This window comes from Pipra filicauda, unplaced genomic scaffold (genome assembly GCF_003945595.2).
Source record: "Pipra filicauda isolate LSUMZ 115617 unplaced genomic scaffold, ASM394559v2 scaffold624_size210082_pilon, whole genome shotgun sequence".
Lineage (NCBI taxonomy): Eukaryota > Metazoa > Chordata > Aves > Passeriformes > Pipridae > Pipra > Pipra filicauda.
Genome location: NW_024104781.1, coordinates 72,654 through 94,113, shown reverse-complemented (window position 1 = coordinate 94,113; position 21,460 = coordinate 72,654). Strand labels below are relative to the sequence as shown.

The window sequence follows — 21,460 nt, the reverse complement described above, 5'->3', positions numbered from 1 at the left end:
CTCTCCACCCCCAAGTCTGCCCTTGGTGCCTCACCAACCCCCATTTACCCAGACACTTGCTGAACCCAAGGAGCTGATTCCACCCAAGCACAAGGTGCTTCTGGCTAAAACATTTTCCAAAACAAAACAGAGGCTTTATCCAATATCATGGCCCCCAAGAGGAATCTGACCTACTTGGGCAGTTCAATCCAGCTGCTGTAACAGAAACCTGGAAGGGGCTGGACTGGACAGTGCCCATGTGGATGGATGTGACACAGCCCACCTGCCTTTCCACAAAGTCTCCAAGATCCTCACCAAAAGCTTTTATAAAAACCTCCAGAGCCATGGGATAAGAGGAAAGGTTTCTACAGGGACAAATCAAGGATTAGAAGAGGTAGGGGTAAAGAACCATTCTTGCAGAGGAGAGAGATCTATGTGGGGAACACAGGGATGCACACCAGGATCTGTTCATCCATGAGTGACCTGGAGAGGGGATGAGAGAAGTGAGGAAGCCTTCTAATGATTCCAAGGGCAGATAGGACTATGGCAGCCTGTGAGCAGAGACTGAGTTTCAGGGTAAGAACACAGCAGGTGACCATGACACTGATAAATGGAAAGCAGTGAGTGTGGAGAAACCCACTGCTCCCTCCAGCTGCACAACACCGGGCTCGGAGCTGCCTCGTGCCCCTTCAGGACAGAGAACTTGGGCTGCAACGTTCACTGCACAAGAACATCAGCTCCAAGCACAGCAGTGGCCAGAGAGAGCCAGGGACAAAGAGTCCCCTTTGGAAAAATGAGAGATCACGACATTGGATGTCACCAGTAGAAACCAACTCAATAGAAATCCTCATTTTACTGGTTACAAATCAAACAAAAAGCCCCAGACCTGCAGCTGATTCCTGGAGTCTTGTTTCTACAAAATTGCAGCCTTTCTGGGGACATTTCAGCCAGGGCTCAGCTCTGCCTTGCTGAGACTCCCCCAGTCTGCCCTTCACTGGTCCTGTTAAAACTCTTTGATCACATTAAGCATTTTTGAGAGTTCCTTCACACTGCTTTGGCTCTTCTGCTTAGCACACAACATGCAACATCTTTTAATGGTTTTAACCAGTTTCCAGCATCATTTCAGAGGCAGTTACTCTTATTGTTACTTAGCAGTAATTGATGCTTTTTAGAGTACAAACATCCGTGTGCAGATACTCCTCAGGGAGGGGAAAAGTGCTTTGAAACTTGGCACAAGAAGTGTGGCAGGATGTGCCACACAATAGAGTATCCCCCAAAATGCCCCAGGGTCAGCACCGTCCCTGTTCTGCTGAAGGCAAAACAGAGAGAAGGGACTGGCTCCTGACCAGAGACACACAGGGACAGCCTGGGAAGAGGAAAGGTGCCCAAACTGTTGTCCTAAGGAAAAGCCATTTTCAGTTTTGTGCTGAGCACACAGATTTCCCCAGTCCCAAACCCAGGTCTTCACTTCTCCCCATACCGGAAAGAAAGGAACTGCTCTGTACCTGCTGGGCAGCATTAGGAAATGAATGGGGAGACTGAGTCACACACCTTTTCTGTAAAACCCTGCAAAGGCTGGTGCTTGGACAGGGAAAACTGTCCCATGCCCTGCCACTGGAGCAGACAAGCACATTCTCCCCCAACAGCAGCTCAAAGCCCCTCATCTCTCAGCGCATTTCCTGTGGAACACCTGCACAACCAGCCACAAACGTCTCGCTGCCAATTACACCTCTGGAGCTTGGAGGAGCAGCACATTCCTGCTCCTTCAGCCCCTCTTTTCCTTGCCATCCCCTCTGTCAGCTCCCAGAAGGCAAAGGAGCAGAAAGGTCATCCTGGGAATGAACCCAGCACAGGAGAAGAACTGCAGTTCTGGACAGCAGGGCTGGCTCGAGGGACTCAGTGTGCACACCTGGACTGCACAAAGCCCTCAGCAGAATTACAGCCCAGACTACAGCAGGGCTGTTATTTATTCTGTGTGTGCTCATCAGCCACAGAGAAATACTCACCTCTGTGAGCCAGTGTCCAGCAACCTGTGCAGCCCCAAGCTGGTGGCTTTGGCTCACACTCTGTGCCAGCATCATTTTTTATTTCTCCAGCACTCAGACTATTGAAGTCTAGGTCCAGTTCTCCAAGGCCTGTCAGATGTTCCTGTTCAGGTGCAGCCAAGAGCACAGGGGGCACCAGTTCCCCCAGCATGCCTGAGCACAGCTCCTCCTGCCAGCCCAGCTCCCAGGTTGGACAACAAGGAGCTGCAGAGACCCTACTGCAGCACATGGTTCAAGGGCAGAGGGAGGGAAATGCCAGATTTGTCTACAGTCACCCTCTTCACTTCAAAAATCAGCAGATTTCCTCCTGTCCCCACCCCATCACCTCTTATTTCAAATAAACTGGCTGCAACACAACCTGGGTTCCTGCTTGCTGTGATCTCCCTCTATCAGTGTCATCTTCTCCACTGCAAAAATAAAGCTATTACAACAGTGTGTTGTTTTAAGTAGCTGTGAAAGTAGCTTTGGAATTAAAACAGAAATTCTGAACTACAGAAAGCAGATGAGAACTGAGCTGGGCAGCTCCAGCCTGAGAAATCCATCAGCAGAGTTGAAACTCAAGCTCCTGATGGAGGGGATGCACCACTGGGTGAAAGAAGAGATAGAGGGACAAAATCAGGGAGCTCCAAGAAAAATGACAATGCCGATATTTACTGGCAAAGTCAGAGCAGAACCAATTAAAAATCTGAAGCTAAGCTCAGTACCCAAGCTTAATTTGATTACCCCAAAACCAGGCTGAGACCATCTCCATGGCAGTGCCTGTGGGCACATGGTGAGTACCCAGCAGCAATGCCAAGAGCCCACCTGTGACCCCTGGAGCTGTTCAGCAGATGGACCATGAGCAGAACTGGCACGTTTGGTCCCGACACAGACAACACAAATCAATTCACTTCCACACCTTAGGAAAACCATCACTGCAGCTCTGCCAGGCTTGGTGCTTCAAGAGGCCACAGAGCCCGTCCCCACAGAGGGCTCCAAAAGCACCAGGGACGACTGACACGTCTGGTCCTCAAGGAAATCCCAGAGTCAACTCTTGTCGAGCACCCAAGCCCCAGGCTGGGTGAGCCCTCAGCCTGGGCAGCACATCCAACCCACCCGAGCCACTCCTGCAGCAGCACAGAGAAACTGCTTTCCTCACACATTTACACCTGTGGAAGTTTGCATGGTTTTAGTGCTGTTTGTATCCAGTCAGCTCAAGGACACACATCAGTGACAGATGTGCCATGAAACCACCACGGCCACACCGACTGACACGTCCTCTGCCCCCGGGAGGGAACTGCCAGTGGATTTCCAAAACCCCCTGCTGGGAATGGTTCTGTACTCCCCCCATATTCAGGCTATTCAGGGCTGTTCCTGGGGTTTCTGCTTGTTCTGGTCTTCTCTGAAGCTCTTTTTTTAGCTTTGGCTTCTGGGTTAAATATTAGCAGAACACCTTCACCTTATCAGTGCACAAAGAATGAGGAGACTGCCAGGTGGGTGCAGTTTGTTCACCTTCTGTTCTTTTTAAAGCTGTTCAGAAGTTATAAAAATACCAAAGATCAAGAGAAGAGCATGACAAGCAGCAAAAGGTCTGATATTTGTAACAAGTGGGGCTGTGTGTTCAGGATGAAGTTCCCAGATTCCATAAAAACACACACTGTGGCAACACAGACCATTCACCAAAGCCAGGGTCGGAGCTGGGCTCACCAGCATTTACTTCCCCTCTCCAAAAAACAAGGAAAAAACAAAAAAATGAAGAACCCCCCCAGTAGGTCAAGAAAAGATGTTGATAATGTTCTTGCTCCCACAGAGTCACTGTCAAAAGTCCCACCACAATGGGGCTGTTTATCCTATATACACATGATCAAATCCTGTCCCACTAACCAATCACAACCATCCCACTGTGGATGCTCCAGCCCTGGAAGTGTTCAAGGCCAGGCTGGACAGGGGTTGGAGCAACCTGGGCTAGTGGAAGGTGTCCCTGCCCATGGCAGGGGGTTGGAATGGGATGGCCTTTAAGGTCCCTTCTAACCCAAACCAGTCTGGGAGTCACCGTGTGCAGCCTTTACAGGCCTGTGTGAGAAGAGTCATTCTGGCTCCTCAAGCACTTGCCCACATCAGAATCAGCATCCCTACAAGGGGCCAAGCTCCTGTCCCCCAGGGCTGGCCATGTGTGCTGGTGACAGGCAGAGACGTGGTGTGGAGCTCTAAATCCTTGAAGTGACGCTTCGTAATACTGAGTGTTTAAACCCCTTCATTTTGATGGGAAACTGCTGTCCCTATTGCTCCCCTAAAGATATACAAACTGTCATCCTGGACACACTTCAAGCTTATTGAACTCTGCTTCCAACCCTGGCAGCAGAGGATGGTTGTGCAGAGACACCAGCCCTGCCTGTAACCTGCAGCTTAGGACATCCTGAGTCTGACAATCTTAGACCCCCAGAAATAAAAGCCCTGGAATGCTGCTCTTCCTTGAGGTTGTGCAATTCCATCCTGAAAGCACTCAGACTTCGACCTGCACAGGCACAGCTCTGCACCATGTCCCAGTAGGAGTGTTGTTTCTGGTCAGAGATCCTGCAGAAATGGAGTGGTGACCCCAGTGCTATTCACCCAAAGAGAGAGAGGTTCCAACAGCAGGGTCCTGCTAAATCTCCTGCCAAGCCTCAGTAAGGCTCAGTTGAGATGCTGAAACTTTGTTTTGGACCAGGAAGCAGGGTGGAAAAGGGAAGGAAACATCCTGAACACAACCCAGCCTCTTTGGGATACAAAATACTTTAGAATAAAAAACATGAGGAAAAGTCAAGCTAGGAGGGAAGCCTAGACACTGCTACTAAGGACAGGCAGAGAGAATGAGGAAACTCTGCCCTTCCTAGGTCAGTTCCTCTTCTCAGGAGGCTCTTGCCAGCCCCAAGACATCCCACAGCAACCTCAGGTATCTGACACACCACATTCATGGTTCCCACTGAGCCACAGATTTGCTGTTTGCTGAGCCACAGGCACTGTCAACATCTCAAGAGGGTGGCAGGAACAACACATCCTCCTGCAGTGCTGGGCTCTCTTATCCAAGCCCGCAGACCTCCAACCCAATGCATATTCCAGGGCACACATCCTAACCAAGCCAGGATCACTGCTAAGAGCCTCTTCTCTGTGCTCCAAACAGCTCGTTTCTTCCCACAGCCTCTCACAGGCAGCTCCACCCAGGTACCACGGCTGCTCGTGCCTCAGACTCAAAGGTAACACCACGAACTCCTGTGTGTACCCTCCTCCCCCCATCAGTGCAGCAGCTCTACCTGTGTGGTCCCAAAACCAGCCACCCAATGCAAAGAACATCACCCCGCTTGATGTGTGAGCTCCAAACCCCAGCTCAGTCCTGAAGTGACAGTAATGACTATTTTCGCATCTCCTCCAAGCAGGAAAGCACATGAGCTCACCTGAGTGCTGCCCTGCCAGCTACCCCTGACAAGGCTCCTCCACCCACCACTATGTTCTCACCCTGAAGAAGGAAGAGAAACCAAGCAACATCCAAAATAAAGTCATAAAATACACATTACCTTCACCCCTGGGCAGGAAATCTAGCAACCGATCATCATCTTCCTTTGAGGACACCAAGCAGTCAACCAACAAATCACCCAGTGAGAGATGAAGAACTTCACGTGTCTCCTATGCAGGGTCAGCATCTCATAACCCCCGGAGTCCCTGCTCCTGGCACGCTCCAGCCCCTCGGCAGCACGGCTGAGTAATGCACAGCTGGTGAGTCCAGGGAGAATGGGAGCTCCACTTCAGCCTATCCCCATGGTAACTATCTAAACCCATTAACTTTTGCTGGCTCTGCAGGCAGAGGGAAGGCTCTGGAGCAGCCAGCCCAGGGCCAGGGAGCAGGGTGCTGACAGCCCGCAGCAGACCCATGCAGGCAGTGCCTGCTGCTAACCAGTGTCCCCAATGCCCTCGCCACAGCTGCCACCAGCCCTGGCACAGCAGCAGAGGACCTGCTCTGTATTAGCTCTGCTCTGCCCTGCTGGGCTCGGGGCATCTCTGCCAGCTGGGCTGGTGCCAAGGCAGCAACTCCACTCCTCCAAATTCCAGTGCTGGAGCTGCTTCCAGCTCTGCCCTCTCAGCCTTAACGCTTTCACTGCTGCCCCTCTCCCACAGCCAGCACGGAGTCACCCCTCTCTCTGTCACAGAGCATCCACAGGGGTGGAATAGGGAGTAGCAAACCCACTGGGGAACTCAGAGGAACTCGGCATCAGTTGGGGGCACAGCCCAAGGAGGAATGGCACCTTCTGAGTGACAAACACTGAGGACAGGGGTGTCCCTGCATCCTTGTGTTCCCAGTGACAGTATTTCCCTGCCCTCCAACAGTAACACAGGAAACACGGGAGCAGACATAAGGGACATTGTTACAGTGGAAGAGGGGTGTGTGTGTGGGGAAGGTCCTTTCATAGGTATGGACTGAATCTGGATTTCGCAGGACCTAGAAAATGAGCTGCTTCTCAAGAGCCCAGGGAAGACTGTCCTTGCCACAGCATCTCCCAGCAGCAGCACTGCTGGGATCGTGCACACAGCCACTGGTACTTGGCTGTAAGAGTGTCCTGCAAAGGTCTCACTTTTTGAAACAAATACCATCTAAAGTTCCTGATACTGTGGCAGAAACCCCAGAAAAATGCATGTGTTTCTTCAAAATTTAAAGCTGGTGTTTAAATAAGAGCCCTATCTGCTTTCTTGTGCAAAGACCCAGATCTTGCAGAAATTCTCAGCTGCCTGTGCCCACAATCACAGGTCACAGAAAGCCCCCATCCCGCCTGCCCAGGCCCTTTTCCCAGCCCTGTGCCTTTACCTGGCAGAGACAGACCCTCCAGTGCCCCATCTCCTCAGGTGAAGAGCTCAGAGCTGGAAGCTGCCTCACAGAGGTACCTGAGAAGACCTTGCTTTGCCTTCTCTTCCCCCAGGTGCTCACAACTCTCCATCCCACAAACCACTTCAGAAAGGAAAAAAACTTCTCATGGATCCTCTTCCAAAGTGTGCTTCCCTGACTACAAAGAACTGAACTTTCCTCTACCCTGTGATGGGTTGTGAACCCCCCATTTCCCATGAATTACAGAGGCAGACACATTTCTCTATAAGCCATGCCTTGGCTGAGGGGGATTTTCATCATCCCACCTCCCAGCTGAGGGCAGGTGGCCCCAGAAACTACAATCATTAACCAGCCTCTTATCTCTTTCTTCTTTCTTCTCACTGATTTTTATCACAGTTATTTCCTTCACAGTTGTTTCCCTGAAGCTCAGCAGCAGCACCTCCATTTCTGTGTGAGTCTCTCTCTCTCTCTCTCTCTTTCTCCCCAGCCATGATTTAAAGTAACTAAACAATAATCCTTATTCTTTAGGTCGATCCTAAATATTGATTTTCTGTAGTGCTCATAATGGAGAGGGACTTTCCAAAGCAGCTTCCCCAGTCCATGCTCCACTTACGGCAGTGACCTGAGAACAGGATAGTTTCTGTCCCGTTTAAGAGTCCACAGGCTCCTCAAGGACCACGAAGGTTAGAAAAAATAAAATGCATGCAAAAGTTTTCCAAAAGCACTGGGTCTGGCTGGGCTGAGTTAATTCTCTGCACTAACAGCTCGGGGACTGCTGTGTCAGGGCTCACAACTCACCACGGCTCAGCTCTGCTGGGCCAGCCCTGCACAGAACCAAGCTCTGCTCTGGCCTCACGGGCAGTGCCAGGCTGGGGGGGCACAGGGAGCTGGGAGGTGGCACAGCTGGGACCCCACTGCCCAAGGGATATCCCAGAGCACAGGGCCCCACGCTCAGCATGTGAAGCTGGGGGAAGGAGGAGGAAGGGGGATGGAGTGGTGGGGTTTGTTGTCCCCAGTGCCTGTCCTGGGGGTGCTGAGCCCCTGCCTGCAGTGGGGAGCAGTGACTGAGAGCCTGTTTGGCCCTGCACCTACAGCTTTTGTTTCCCCTGGTAAACTGTCTGTACCTCAGGCCCATCAGTTCTCACCCCTTTACCCTTCTGATTCTCTCCCCCATCCCCCTGAGGGGGCTCAGCTGCCCCCCGGGACAACCCACCACGCCTGACATACACTCCTTCAGTCTCTGCTTTCCTCCCAGATCACTGTTCTACCACACGCTGCTGCAGTGCACACACCTGTGCACTCTTTATGTGCATCACAACATTTAAACCTTGAAGCTCTGAGCTTGAGGAGCATCAGCCACCTCCTGCATGTACCTGCTGTGATGGCAGCTGGGTCACAGTGTGAAAGCACACAGACATGGCAGGGGTGGGTAACTCCTTCCCCACCCAACACACCTTCAGGGCCTTCTGTTGACAAAAAGCCACGTTGTTAGTAATGTGCACACCGTGTATTCTGGCCTTGCTTTTGTGTGGTGCAATATCTAAAGATGGGGAAACATCATTCTCTGCTTTGCCCTAATTCTAAAACTCTGCAACAGAAAACCCAAACTCTCTGCAGGAAGTTTGAAGGGTTTCAATGCCCCATGAACCTTAATTCAGCTGCTTTATGTCTTTGTGCTGTGATAAATATTTCTCAGCCAGTATTTCTCTAGGATGAGTGTCTGACTCAGCAAGAATGACCACGCAAACAGCTCTTCAGAAACAGTAAAAAAAAAGTAATTTCTGAAGGTGACCTCCCAGGTGCTGAGCAGCTCCAGAGCAAGGCAAGAGCAGCAGCTGTCACTGTCGCTGTGACTGCCCAGCCTGCCCTCTGAGCAGAGCTCCAGCCTCCAGCTGCAGCTTAACAGAGAGTCCACCTCACCTCGTATTCCTGAAAGCCCAGATATGTGTTTAAGGGTAAAAAGCACGTGCGTAAGAGGCATGAAAAGCCATGTAAGATGCTGTACACCACATGTGAGGAATGGAGTGGGGATTCCTGGCCAGTGGACAACCCCAGGACGCCCTGCTGGTGTGAGTGGGATGCCAGAGGAAGTCTGCTGCACACCTACAGAACTGCCCCTCCTTTTGAGACCTGCCTCCCCCCAGTGGTTGCTTGGCTGGTGTGGAGAAGCTGAGGATGCACAGGATGAGCTCTTCCACATTCCACCTGGCTCTGCAGCCCAGCAGAGCTGACCTCCAACCCTGGCCCGAGGCTGACGCGGAGACATGACCGGGACCCACCGTGTGAGGAGGCACTCCCAGAGCTGCATTTCCCCTGGGTCATGTGCTGGGTTGGACCCCCAGCTCCAAGGTGTGCTGCATCCAGACAGGAGAGGCTCTCCCAGCAGGCTGCTGCACAGCCAGCAGGCAGCAGTGGAATTACCAACCTGGCATCCAGGCTGCTCCTCCTCGCCACCTGACCTCCCTTTCCTCCCCTCACACACACTCGAGTGCCCCCAGGAAAGCTCCCCTGGGCATGGCTGGCCAGCCCCAGCTCTACTAGCACCCTGCCCACCCTGCCCAGCCAAGCAAACACTGGTGGGAGTGGGAAGCCCTGGAGCCTGAGAGAAGCTGTGCCTGGGAGAAGCCCTGCACTCCTCCACCTCCACTGGCGACCAGCAGCAGAGACAGATCAGAGCTGAATGAAGTTACCAGCAGTAAGTAAACAAGCCTGCCCTCTTTGAAGTTCTGCTTCCCTTGAACATGAGCTCATTCCAGGAGGCCTCTTTTTGCTCGGCCCCAGGAAGCCATCAGTCTCCATGGAGTTAACTCCTCACAGGATTCCTCAACTTCCACAAGACCTCACACAGTCAGTTCAGTATGTGAGCAGAGACTGGTATAACCATGACTGACCCCCTGCATGTCTCTCCAGGTCTCCCTCATTTCAGAGGAATTCCCACCAGGAAAGAGAAACTGCCTGACTCCACTGCATGGTCCTCCAGGCTCCAGGCTGGCACAGGAAGAAAGTTTATTGGAGCAGCACTCTCAGGCCTGGGAGGATCATGCTCAACCCTCCTCCAAAGCAGGGCTGAGGAGTGAGGAAACAAGGGAGGAATTTCATAAAGAAAAGAAGGTTCCCAGTACTCCTTTCTTGTGGTTTAATCCCACAAAGTGGAAGTCAGAAAGTCTTGGGCAGGAAAGGGAGGCGACAGCCACAGAGGGGGAAGTAAAATACCACACAGACAAGGCTGATCTCAGCTCCATAGCATTTTTGCATGGCTATGCAACCCCTGCCAACGCCTGCTCTTGTCTCAGGAGTTCAAAAAAATGGGAAAGAGAGCAGAAATCTGCCTGAGAGTGAGGGCTGCCTCTTCCTGAGAGTGGGGAGCCGTGACTTCGGGGGCCACTGTACACGTACGTGCAGAGTCGCTGCTGATGGAGCTGATGTGAAAGGGAGAACCTGTCCCTGCCACCTGCCAAGGGGGAAGCACATGTTTCCCAGGATGGCTCCATGTTGCCCCACCATGGGATGCTGGTTCTGGATGATTAACTGGGCTCTGCTCACTCACAGCTTCAGCCTCTGGCAAGGGGAGGCTGGGCAGGAACAGAGCTCCCCATGCCAGTGGCCACAGGACAGACGGACATTCCCACTCTCCTGGGAAGGTGTGCTCCTGAAACCTTCCACCCCCAGTCTGCTGCCAGGAAAGCTCCCGCCAGCACAAATGTCTTCAGCCACTCGAGCAGTACCTGAGAAGCACCCTGGAGAAATTAGGTGAGGGCTCCTGACCCCAGGGCGCTGCCGGAGGGGTGAGGCACCGGCTGGGAGGGCCCCAGCGCTCTGCAGAGCCCTCAGGGCAGCCAGCAGGCAGGACACAGACAACCAGCAGGAAGAGAGGGAGAGGCTGGAAACATCAAAACGCAGAAATACAAGATAAACAGGAATCATCCCACCCAAGGGGAGCCCCGGCTTGGCCTGCACACAGGCCATGGGAGATGACCCTGGGCCATCCTCTGCCACCGGCCTGGCAGCACAGAACACAGCCCTGGGACACAGCATGGGACACAGAACACCACCAGCCTGACAGGGCAGCACCAGCTGACCCTGGGTTTTCCAGAGGAACAGTCTCGTCAGAGAAATGCCTTTCCTAAGCAATCCTTCAGCTCTCCTGCCCCTCATTTCAGTGACAGGCACATGCAGGGCTTGCCAGCCAGCAAACACCAGAGGGATGTGCTCGGGCACAGTGACAGCTCCCCTGGGCCTAAACACAACTGCAATGTGAGCAAGCCAGAGACACGTCCCAGAGTCCAAAAAGTCACTGCTCAGGCCTTGGCAAGGCAGCAAGGCCCCCAGTCCTGCTCCTATCCCACAGTCACGGTCCTGTGAGCAAGGCAGGTACATCTGCTCCATACCTGCTCTCCCCACGTTCACAGCACAAGGCAGAGCAGGGAAACTGTCCCAGGTACAAACAGGCACATTCCTGCAACTCCACAGTTCTCATTATCCCAATCCCCCTGAGAAAAACTCCACGGAAATATGTGATTCAAAGACGCAAGAAGGACTCCAAGGAAATCCCTGGAGCAGAGCAGACCTCAGCAGTGTTGTACAGCACAGTCCCTCCCCAGAGCCATCATCCTGCCCATCTTTATGGATGGCTGCTCCTCGGCACCTCGAGCCAGGCTGCTCCAGTGCTGTGGGTGTGATCACATGTACCTTTCCCATGCATGAAGCAGCACAAGAAAGCCAGACCGGGCACCCGGGTGTCCTTGCTGCCAGTCTCTGCCTGTTGCGCTGCATTTAGAGAGCTGAGTGGAGGAGAAAGACAGCAAAGCAACAACGTGGGCCTTACCTTTTGTACCAGGGGGCTGCAGATTATCTCCAGTCAGCGAGCACCAGCCTACGGGAAAGATGTCCCGGGAATCATATCGGCACCAGTAATCGAAGGCACCTCTCCAGCCATCAAATGTTATGAGGACCTCAGAACCTCTCACCTCCCCAATGGTGGCCGGGCAGATGAAGTGAGGGTTCTTCCTGTCCACTGCCTCCAGCTTCATACCTGTCTTGAAGAAGTTTTGGGATGGAGATGGTGGTTCCTACAAGAAGAAGTAAAATATGTGCTCAAAGGGGACATGCCAGACCAGGGCTGTGCCCTCATCAGCAAACTAACCTTCACTGAAGGGAGTTAGTGGGCTGGATTTGAACCCCAGCAGGTGTGGGGTTCACTCCACAACACACTGGCTGAGCTACACAGCCCCATGCCCTTAACCAAGAGGAAACAAAGTCCACTATGGCTTGCTCTGCCCTCAGCTGGACCAGACCCAGGATGTGCCACGTGAACACTGTGCCCTACAATAGCTCTGTCATGCACCACAGGCAGAAAACAGAGCTCCAAAGAAAGAGCCTCCAGAGGATACCCTCACCTTATTATCTCAGAGCTGGAAACCCTGAGATATGACAGTGTCTCTCCATCATTCTTCCCCCACCTTCAGCTTTGCAAGACATGTGAGAGATCCACCATCCACCCTTATCTGGGGCTTGCTCTTGAGATCCACTAAAGCCTCTCCAACCATCCCATCCCATCCCATCCCATCCCATCCCATCCCATCCCATCCCATCCCATCCCATCCCATCCCATCCCATCCCACACGTCTCTAGCCAGCTTCTCTCTCTGACTGCACTAAGGGTGTGAGAACACAACCCATGAACTCATACTGTTGCCTCACAGCAGTATCTGCTCTACCTGCAAGCTCTGGCACATTAAAAAGTTTCAGAGAGGTGCTGACTTCTCCACCTTGCATTCCTCACTTTGAGCAGCATCTGCAGCCCTGGTGAAAAGCAGACTCATGTCTCAAGCCTGAACACTGAAGCCCAGGCCACTTGTTTAGCACAGCTCTGGCTGCATCCTGACACTGCTGGGGCACAGCAGGAGAGGGCACAGGTCTGTCCTAGAGCAGCAGCACCAAGGCAGAGCTGAGCAATGTCACCTCCCCTGGGATCAGCAGCTCTAAGTTGGGTGCTCTGCAGCAAGGGGGCCATGCCAGAAGGATCTGCACAAAACAGTAAAATACCTTGTGAAAAATCCGGACAGGAGCCATCTCTGCTCCATTCAGAGTCTTCAGAAGGAACATGGGCCAGGAGGAGGCATTCAGCCGGAAGCCTGAGGAGAAGGAAGCAGAGAGGGAGACTTTTAGGCTGTGGGGGCCACTGGCTCTGGCAGCACATGCCTGCTCTGATGGGAACTCACACAACTGTGATTCCACACCACCTTCCTCCTCATGCTGCAGTCAGGTTTGACCTTTTCCAAATACTCTGAATGCAAAGTACTGTGTTGTTGAAAAGAAACATCTGGAAACAGCTGTCTGACTGCAACATTCACTTATCATAACAAAAGCCTGCCCATGGAACATCCAGGCAGAGCACTTTGTGCCAGTGCTGGCAGCTCCAGGGATCCTGCTACAGGGAGACATGAATCAGCAAGTGTACACTCAGCCTATGGAATTTCTTCTTCAATAGGGAATCACACCTTCTGGGTGGCCTCCTCTACCTTTACTGTGAGCTGCAGGCAAGCTAACCTGAAGAAATAGAGGCTGTGACTTGGCTGGGAAACAGATTTAACCCCTACAGGGAAGGATGGCAGGTTTTGCCTTAACACCTTCTGTTAAAAAAGTAGAGAAATAACAAGAAGGGGCTTATGGGAAGAAAAAAACCCACAATTTCACAAGCTCTGAGTCTACAGCACTGAGTACAACTCCACAACTGACAGGAGGCCCTGGATATCACAAAGCATCTTCTTTGCTAACTGTGCATCTTCCTGCACAGGCAGTTTCTGCTGCTCACCTGTGTTTGGTCTGTGTTTGTGGGGTTTTGAGGGTAACCCTGGGACTGGACCTGGACTGAGAACAGCCCATGACGAGCAACATGGCAAAGCTTTGCCAGGGTTGCAAGGCTCAGCACAGCCCCTCTGCAGCCCTCAACAGTCTCATCAGCTTGGACACTAACCCAGACAGCCACGAGCTCAGGAGATGGGAGAGCTCAGCTCCCAGAGGGGCAAAGATAACCTTTTGTGTGAATCACAGAATCACAGAATATCCTCAGTTGGAAGGGACCCTCAAGGATCACCCAGTTCAGCTCCTGGCCCTGCACAGACACCCCAACAATCCCACCCTGGCCCTCAGAGCGTTGTCCAAACCCTCCTGGAGCTCTGGCAGCCTTGGGGCTGTGCCCACTGCCCTGGGGAGCCTGGGCAGTGCCCAACCAGCCTCTGGGGTAAGAACCTTTGCCTGAGATCCAACCTGGCCCTGCCCTGACACAGCTCCAGCCGTTCCCTGGGTCCTGTCACTGGAATTATCTATGTAAAGAGGGAGCAGCAGCAGATGTGTGCACATGGAAAACACTATAGGGAACACAGGAAATTCTTGCTGGATTTTCTCAGCCCTTGCACTCTGCAGGCAGGAAGGACAACTGCAGCACCAGCTCTGTTACCCATCTTTATGCTTGGTGCAAGATCATCCCATTCCACCCCCTGCCATGGGCAGGGACACCTTCCACTAGCCCAGGTTGCTCCAAGCCCTGTCCAACCTGGCCTTGGACACTTCCAGGGATGAGGCAGCCACAGCTTCTCTGGGCAACCTGTGCCAGGGCCTCCCCACCCTCACAGGGAAGAATTTTTCCCCAGTATCTAATTTAAAGCTGCCCTCTTCTCTGGTGTGAGGTTAAGCAGGTGACACAGATTAGAGCTCCCAGACCTGTCCCAGAGCTCATCCCTCACCTCCAGCACAGCCAGGAGTGAGTTTTATCTGCAGCTCCTTAAACTTGATGCTATCTGCTGGCAAATTCCAGGCAAGGTACAGGAGGAACCCACAGCTGCCAGCCAGGAGAGGTACCCGCAGCTGTTGGGCAGGACACCAGAGCTGGAACCTGCACCAGGGACTGAAATTTCTAAGAGCTGGACAGCAGCAGGCATGAAAGGAACAGAGAAAATGGCAGCTCTAGTGTTAATAAAATCACAGAACGGTTTGGGTTGGAAGGGACCTTAAAGCTCATTTTGTTCCACCCCCTGCCATGGGCAGGGACACCTTCCATTAGACCAGGTTGCTCCAAGTCCTGTCTAACCTGGCCTTGAAAATATTATTTGAGGATGTGCTAATTGAGAGACATTTATGAAGACACTAAAACTAATGGGCAGCAGAATGCAAAAGCAGGTTAATCTTGCTGATCATCAGGAAAGAATCAGCAAATCAGCTCATCATTTGGCTAGTGTCAAAAGAAAAGGAAAGAGTTGTGTGTTTAACTGAAGACTAGACTGGAAGAACTGTTGGACTGTCCAGTCTATTTATAAAGCTGTAGCCAAGAAAAATTAAATAAATAAGTGGGAACTACTGCAAGTGTCCCTTCACATGAGACAGGACTGAAATCACTGGGAACCTTTTCACATGTTATGTCTCCTGTGCAGGGAACCTGCTTTTGAGTCATAGGACAGTTTGGGTTGGAAGGGACCTTAAAAGATCATCAAGTTCCACCCCCCTGCCACAGGGACACCTTCCACTACCCCACGTTGCTCCAAGCCCTGTCCAACCTGGCCTTGAACACTTCCAGGGATGGGGCAGCCAGAGCTACCCAGGGCAACAATCCTGAGCTTGAGCTGCAACGAGGGCAAGCAGCTCACCTTGGTGCAGAGACCTCTTCCATCTACACTCTAAAGCATCCCCCCATCCACGTCACAGTGTCCACATGGAAATACAGACCTGGTCTGGGAAACATCTGTTTCCATATCCTATCTTCCAGTGTAGGCAGGGGCAGGCCATGGGCCTCTGTCCCAAGTACAGATCTGTAAAAACCCCCCAGTTTTGCCCATAGTCAGCGTAACCCTGGCTGGACAGCTGAACTCCAGCTCACCCAGGGGAGGCTGCAGCATCCCTCCGTTCTTCTCACAGTTGCCAATGGGCTGGATCTCGGCAGAGTCCACCAGGCGCCAGAAGTCGTTCTTGTTGTCGCTGCCGTCGAGGCGCAGGCGCAGCCGCGCGCCCGTCAGCCCCACCACGGTGGCGATGCACGTGGACGTGGTGTTCCGGGGGTCCTGGGCTTCCAGCTTCATACTGATCTTGAACTCGTTGGCAGGAGGAGTGTATGACTGCAAGGAGAGGAACGGGGAGCTGGTCAGAGCCAGGACTGCCAACACAAGCACCCGCTCAGGCACAAAGCTTAAGCGCTAAGGGCATAAGAACGGGGCCCAGCCAGGACTGAGGCGTCCTGAGGCGCAGCACAGGAACAGCACCACAGAAAGGTCAGCGAGCCCTGGCAGCTCTGTGACACACAGCACTGTCCTTCCACACTGCACCAGCTCAGCAACTACACTGAGCCTGTTCTCTTGGAATCACAGCATCACTGAGGTTGGAAAAGACCTCTAAGATCATCGAGTCCAACCATTCCCACAGCACTGCCAAGTCCACCACTAACCCATGTCCCCAAGCACCACATCTACACGTTTTCTGAACTGCTCCAGGGATGGTGACTCCACCACTGCCCTGGGTAGCCTGTTCCACGGCCTGACCACCCTTTCAGTGAAGAAATTTTCCTGATATCCAACCTAAACCTCCACTGGCACAACTTGAGGCCATTTCCTCTTGTCCTGTCCCTTGTTCCCTGGAAGCAGAGCCTGACCCCCACATAGCCCCACCCTCCTGTTATAGAGAGTGAGAAGGTCCCCCCTGAGCCTCCTTTTCTCCAGGCTGAGCCTCCCAGCTCCCTCAGCTGTTCCTTGTGCTCCAGACCCTTACCAGCTCCGTTCCCTTCCCTGGACATGGATCAGCCCCTCAATGTCTTCCTTGTAGTGAGGGGCCCAAAATAGAACCCAGAATCTGAGGTGCATCCCTACCAGTGCTCAGCACAGGTAGGGCTGCACCTGTTCTTGGAAGGTTAGCCCTGTTCTTGGAAGACTCATCCAGCCAACCCCAGACCCAAATAAACCCCTCCCTGTGCTACTCCCCTCCACCCAGACCCGTGTCCCATGGCAATTTATCCTGCAAACCCTGTACTCGGCAAAACCACCTCTGTGCTCACTGCCTGCTGCCCAGGGAGCTGCTATTCCATTCACAAAGATGGGTGAATTCTGCAGAAAATCTCCTTACTGGGCAGGATCCACCAAAAGCTGGATCACAGCCTACTCAGGACACTTTCTCCAAGGGCCTCTGCTCGGCAGAGTAAAGGCACACTCATGCTCCCATTGTGCATATCGAGTAAAATCTTCTGTTCTACTCTAAATGTATCTCTTGAATCTTTACTTCAGCACACTTGGATTTCTGCTAAGTCTCCAATATCCTTAAGGATTTTCCTCACCAAACCAGGGGCCTATCCCAGGCACAGAATTCGGAGGTCCCCAGTGGACCATCACCCTTGACCTTTCTTGTTTTCACCCTTACCTGCTTGAAGCAATGGGCAGGAGCTGGGATGGCACATGTCTCTTTCAGGTATTTCTCCCAGGTGAAGTGACCTGAGAAGTAAAAACAAAAGGAATCAAACAGGAATTGATGAGCAGATTTCTCAGAAAAAGAGCTGGCTGGACTCCTGACGCCGGCAGTTCTGCACTTCTCACAGAGGAGGTGCTCACAGGCAACATGTTTTCATCAGGAACCTCTGATGTTTGTGAGCACAGAAGATTTACAACTGCAAGTGACAGGCAGAACAAAGCCCAGCGCTGCCTTCGGCATCTTCCTGCCTCTGTGCTGCCGAGAAGGGGCTGCACAGAGCCAGGGTAACAACCTACAGCCTAATGGAAAACACCCAGCACAGATGGGAATCTGCAGGGTCTTCCAGACAACTGTCCCTTAAAAACCATTAATTAAACACATCACTCAGTCTGGGGCTTATGAACAGTCACCATGGGCTACAAGCAGCCCAACCTGGGGGCTGGAACAAGATGACCTGTAAGGTCCCTTCCAACCTAAGCCATTCTGTGATTCCATGATTCTAAATCAACAGGAACCTGCTCTGTAGTGACTACATGGTCCCCCTGGTCCAGCACACACAGCCCACCCAGCAGCTCGGAGCAGGGATCAGCCCAACCCCAGCAATCAGTACAGGCCAGCAAACAACTCCCTGAAGTGGCCAGGAAGTCCACAGCACGGGCAGGATGGGAGCAGGGATCCTCCAAATGGGGATTTACTGAGCTCAGCACCTCGCACCCAACACAAGTCCCCTTCCACCGAGTGCAGCACGTTTCCTCCTGCCTGCCCCTTCCACACGGCCAGCAGGAAGGGTGACAGCAATATGCCACCCAAGGAAACCTGTTATTAAATGAGGAATTAAAAGCTCTTGTGATCTGACCAAATCATGACTTTTGCCATTTACACTGAGCAGCTGGGAGAGGATCCTTCCAGGCTGACATTCGCTTGTATTCATCCCAAGGGCTCCCAGGAGGCCGCTGTTTGCAAAGCATTTCAAGAGCACCGGTGGCAGCACAATTAAAGTCAGCTACCACTTCCCCAAGTCACAGGCAAGTTCTTAATCAGCCTATTTTCAAAACAAAAGCTACATTAAGAGCCACTTCAGCTACTGTAGCACACACCACACCTCTGAAAATTCAGGCAGTAAGGTCAGCACACATTGCTTCAGAGCTGCCTTGTGGGCACAGAGGAGCCTTCATCATCTATGAGCTCCAAATAAATACAAGGAACACTGCTTTCTTGCCACCTCCCATGCAGATGACTAGCACACTGTTAAATATAGGGAAAATTAACAGAAAAAATACAGTTTCATTGCCACACTGGCTGAATATTGCTGTTTCCAGACTGACAGCAGCTCTCCATGCCCCAGAGTACTCCGTTCCATCCACTGGCACATATTTTCCTTTCAGCCACAGCCTCACATTGGGTGAATGAAGAAAATTCAGTGAGTTACTGCAATGATGTTCTCCTAAAACCAAAAATCTTTTGGTTTAATTGAAGATACAATTTTACATCAGTTATGTCAATGAAACTCGTTGTATGAATAAAGTGGAGGCAAAGCAAAGCCAGGCACTCCTGGCCTAGAAATGCCTTATGCATCTCACCCTTTAACTCTGGTTGCTGATCTGGGCTTATCTTAGACCAGGGTAGCCCTTCAGAGGTCCTGGAGCACAGGGGATGCCCAGGTGACAGCACCGGGCCCTGATCCAGCAGCTTGAGCAGGATCAGCTGTGCTTGACAATTTAAAAAAAAAAAAAACAAACCCCACCGAACCCTCCCCTCTCCTCAGCTGGCTTCAATCCATTTTAATCTTTCCACTTTTCACTCCCTCCACACCAAGTAAAGCCCTCCTGCTTCCCACAGCAGCTCACCCCCAGAGCCAGGATCCACCCTGCACAATCCCAGCAGGAGCAGGGAACTCTTGAGACAGCTGTGGGCCTCCAAAAATAGTGTTTGGACATGGAACTTATTTGAGATTAATTCTAGAGCCCATTGGGACTCAACCACCATATGAAGACACATACAACATTAGAACTGCAAGTTCTTTAGGGCCTGAGGGAATGCTGGAGCTGTGTCAGGGCAGGCTCAGGGTGGATCTCAGGCAAAGGTTCTTCCCCCAGAGGCTGGTTGGGCACTGCCCAGGCTCCCCAGGGCAGTGGGCACAGCCCCAAGGCTGCCAGAGCTCCAGGAGGGTTTGGACAACGCTCTGAGGGCCAGGGTGGGATTGCTGGGGTGTCCTGTGCAGGGCAGGAGTTGGATGGATGATCCTTGAGGGTCCCTTCCAACTCAGGATATTCTGTGATTCTCTGAGTCTTACGACTCATGGTTCTGGTGATTTATTTTGCACAGAAAAACAGGAGCAGCAGAAATACTTCTAAAAAAAGACTGAGCTGATACAGCAGCATTCAGCCTTCCCTCCCTCCCCCTCTGTTCACTACTGGCCATTCCCCTGCACAGATGGCACAACTAGCACAGGTAGAGCTTACACTTCTTTTTCAGGATTACTCTCAAACCAGGATAAAAACTGCAGACTGGAGGCTGTCATCACTGCTTTAGCATGAGAGGAGATCCTGCACAGAATGTAGGGAATGGGTTTAAATGAATTCAGTAATAGTATCACAATATAATATTTTCAAGCAGGAATTTCAAAGTACATTTAAAGTTAACCAAATATAATCAGCTTCAACCTAAGGACTGCAGGAAGAATCAGACAAAAATGGCATAACACTAAAGTTGGGGTTTTTTACAACAAAGCGTTGGTTGCCAATAAAACAGAAAAAGCAGGATGCATTGAGGGTTTGTTAACAGGGGAGCAGAACACAAGCCCTGAGCTCTGTCCTTGAGGAAGGGCATGTGGTTGAAAAGGGACACATCATGCCCGACCCTCTCAACCTCAGCTCTCCTGTACCCAAATCCTGCTCACCACACTGATCCTCACTCACTTTCCACACCCAGCTCCAGACAGGTCTCCCCTGGAGCTCCACACCAGCCGTGCTGTCAGGCAGGACACCATCAGCCTGTGCTGCTGCTGCCATTCCACAGGCTCCCTGGGGATGGAGGTGCAAGGCCAGAGGGAAAAACTGACAGTGTGCTGCCTGGCTTTCTCCTTAGCACTGACCAACTGTCTCATATTTTATATTCTCTCAATATTCTTATCCATATTGATAAACTGGATGCCTTATTGTGGAGGGACAGGACATTTTAGTATGCAAGATGCTTGTTTCTGATCTGGCCTGGGCATGTAACCCTGGTTCCCAAGGGTTGGTCAAAAAACACTGATGACTTTTCCCCACTTGCTAGTGAATCCCTTTGCTTCCTGAAGAAACATCAGCCAGTCCTTTTTCCTGGTGATGGAGCAGGAGTGTCCAAGGCCAGAGCTGACTGCAGGGAATGAAATCCTCTCTAGCCCTGAAAAGCAAAGGAGAATGCTTGCTCCACTGCTGCTGGCTTCCAGTACCACATACAAACTCTCCTACCAGCCCTAAAATCACCCTCTATTTCATCTGGTCTCTGCCTGCTCTTTCATGTTCCCTCCCTTGCCTTGCAAAACACACCACTGGAAGGATCCCCATTGGAAAGGACTGTTCCTCCAGATAACACATACAGAATCACATGATAAAATGGTTTGGGTTGAAAGGAACCTTAAAGCCCATCTCATTCCATCCCCTGCCATGGGCAGGGACACCTTCCACCAGCCCAGGTTGCTCCAAGCCCCGTCCAACCTGGCCTTGGACACTTCCAGGGATGGGGCAGCCACAGCTTCTCTGGGCAACCTGTGCCAGGGCCTCACCACCTCATAGGGAAGAATTTCACCCTAATATCATCTAATATCATCTAACCTAATATCATCTAACCTAATATCATCTAACCCTGCCCTCTGGCAGTGGGAAGCCATTCCCCTTTGTCCTGGCATGCCAGGCCCTTGTCCAAAGTCCCTCTCTGCAACTCATCAGATCTTTTTCACAGGAAGAAATGGGAGAGAAACACTTAATGAGAAACACCCCATTTTTGCAATAACATCTGTGAGCCAAACAAAAGCCAAGGACTGTGAACCTGAGTGACTCCCTGGGACTCGGCCCTGGAAATGCCACTGTCACTTGTCACTTGTGCTTGCCTTGGGGAAGCTCCCTGCCGTGTGCTCATGCCGAAGGGAGATATTACTTGCAGGCAGAGAGTCAGATTTGGGC

At 52.0% G+C, this 21,460-nt stretch overlaps 1 protein-coding gene across 3 annotated transcripts in view; it reads right to left on the bottom strand.

Moving 5' to 3' along the window:
* The window catches only part of SCMH1 (Scm polycomb group protein homolog 1), a 70,160-nt gene that overhangs the window by 25,936 nt on the left and 22,764 nt on the right, over nucleotides 1-21,460 (bottom strand). For all 3 annotated transcript variants that reach the window (XM_027717937.2, XM_027717938.2, XM_039388215.1), the window contains exons 5-8: nucleotides 17,250-17,320; nucleotides 15,727-15,961; nucleotides 12,900-12,988; nucleotides 11,681-11,924 (exon numbers count right to left, since the gene is read on the bottom strand). In XM_027717937.2, coding sequence (XP_027573738.1) covers nucleotides 11,681-11,924; nucleotides 12,900-12,988; nucleotides 15,727-15,961; nucleotides 17,250-17,320 — 639 coding nt within the window. The remainder of the gene's footprint in view (nucleotides 1-11,680; nucleotides 11,925-12,899; nucleotides 12,989-15,726; nucleotides 15,962-17,249; nucleotides 17,321-21,460) is intronic.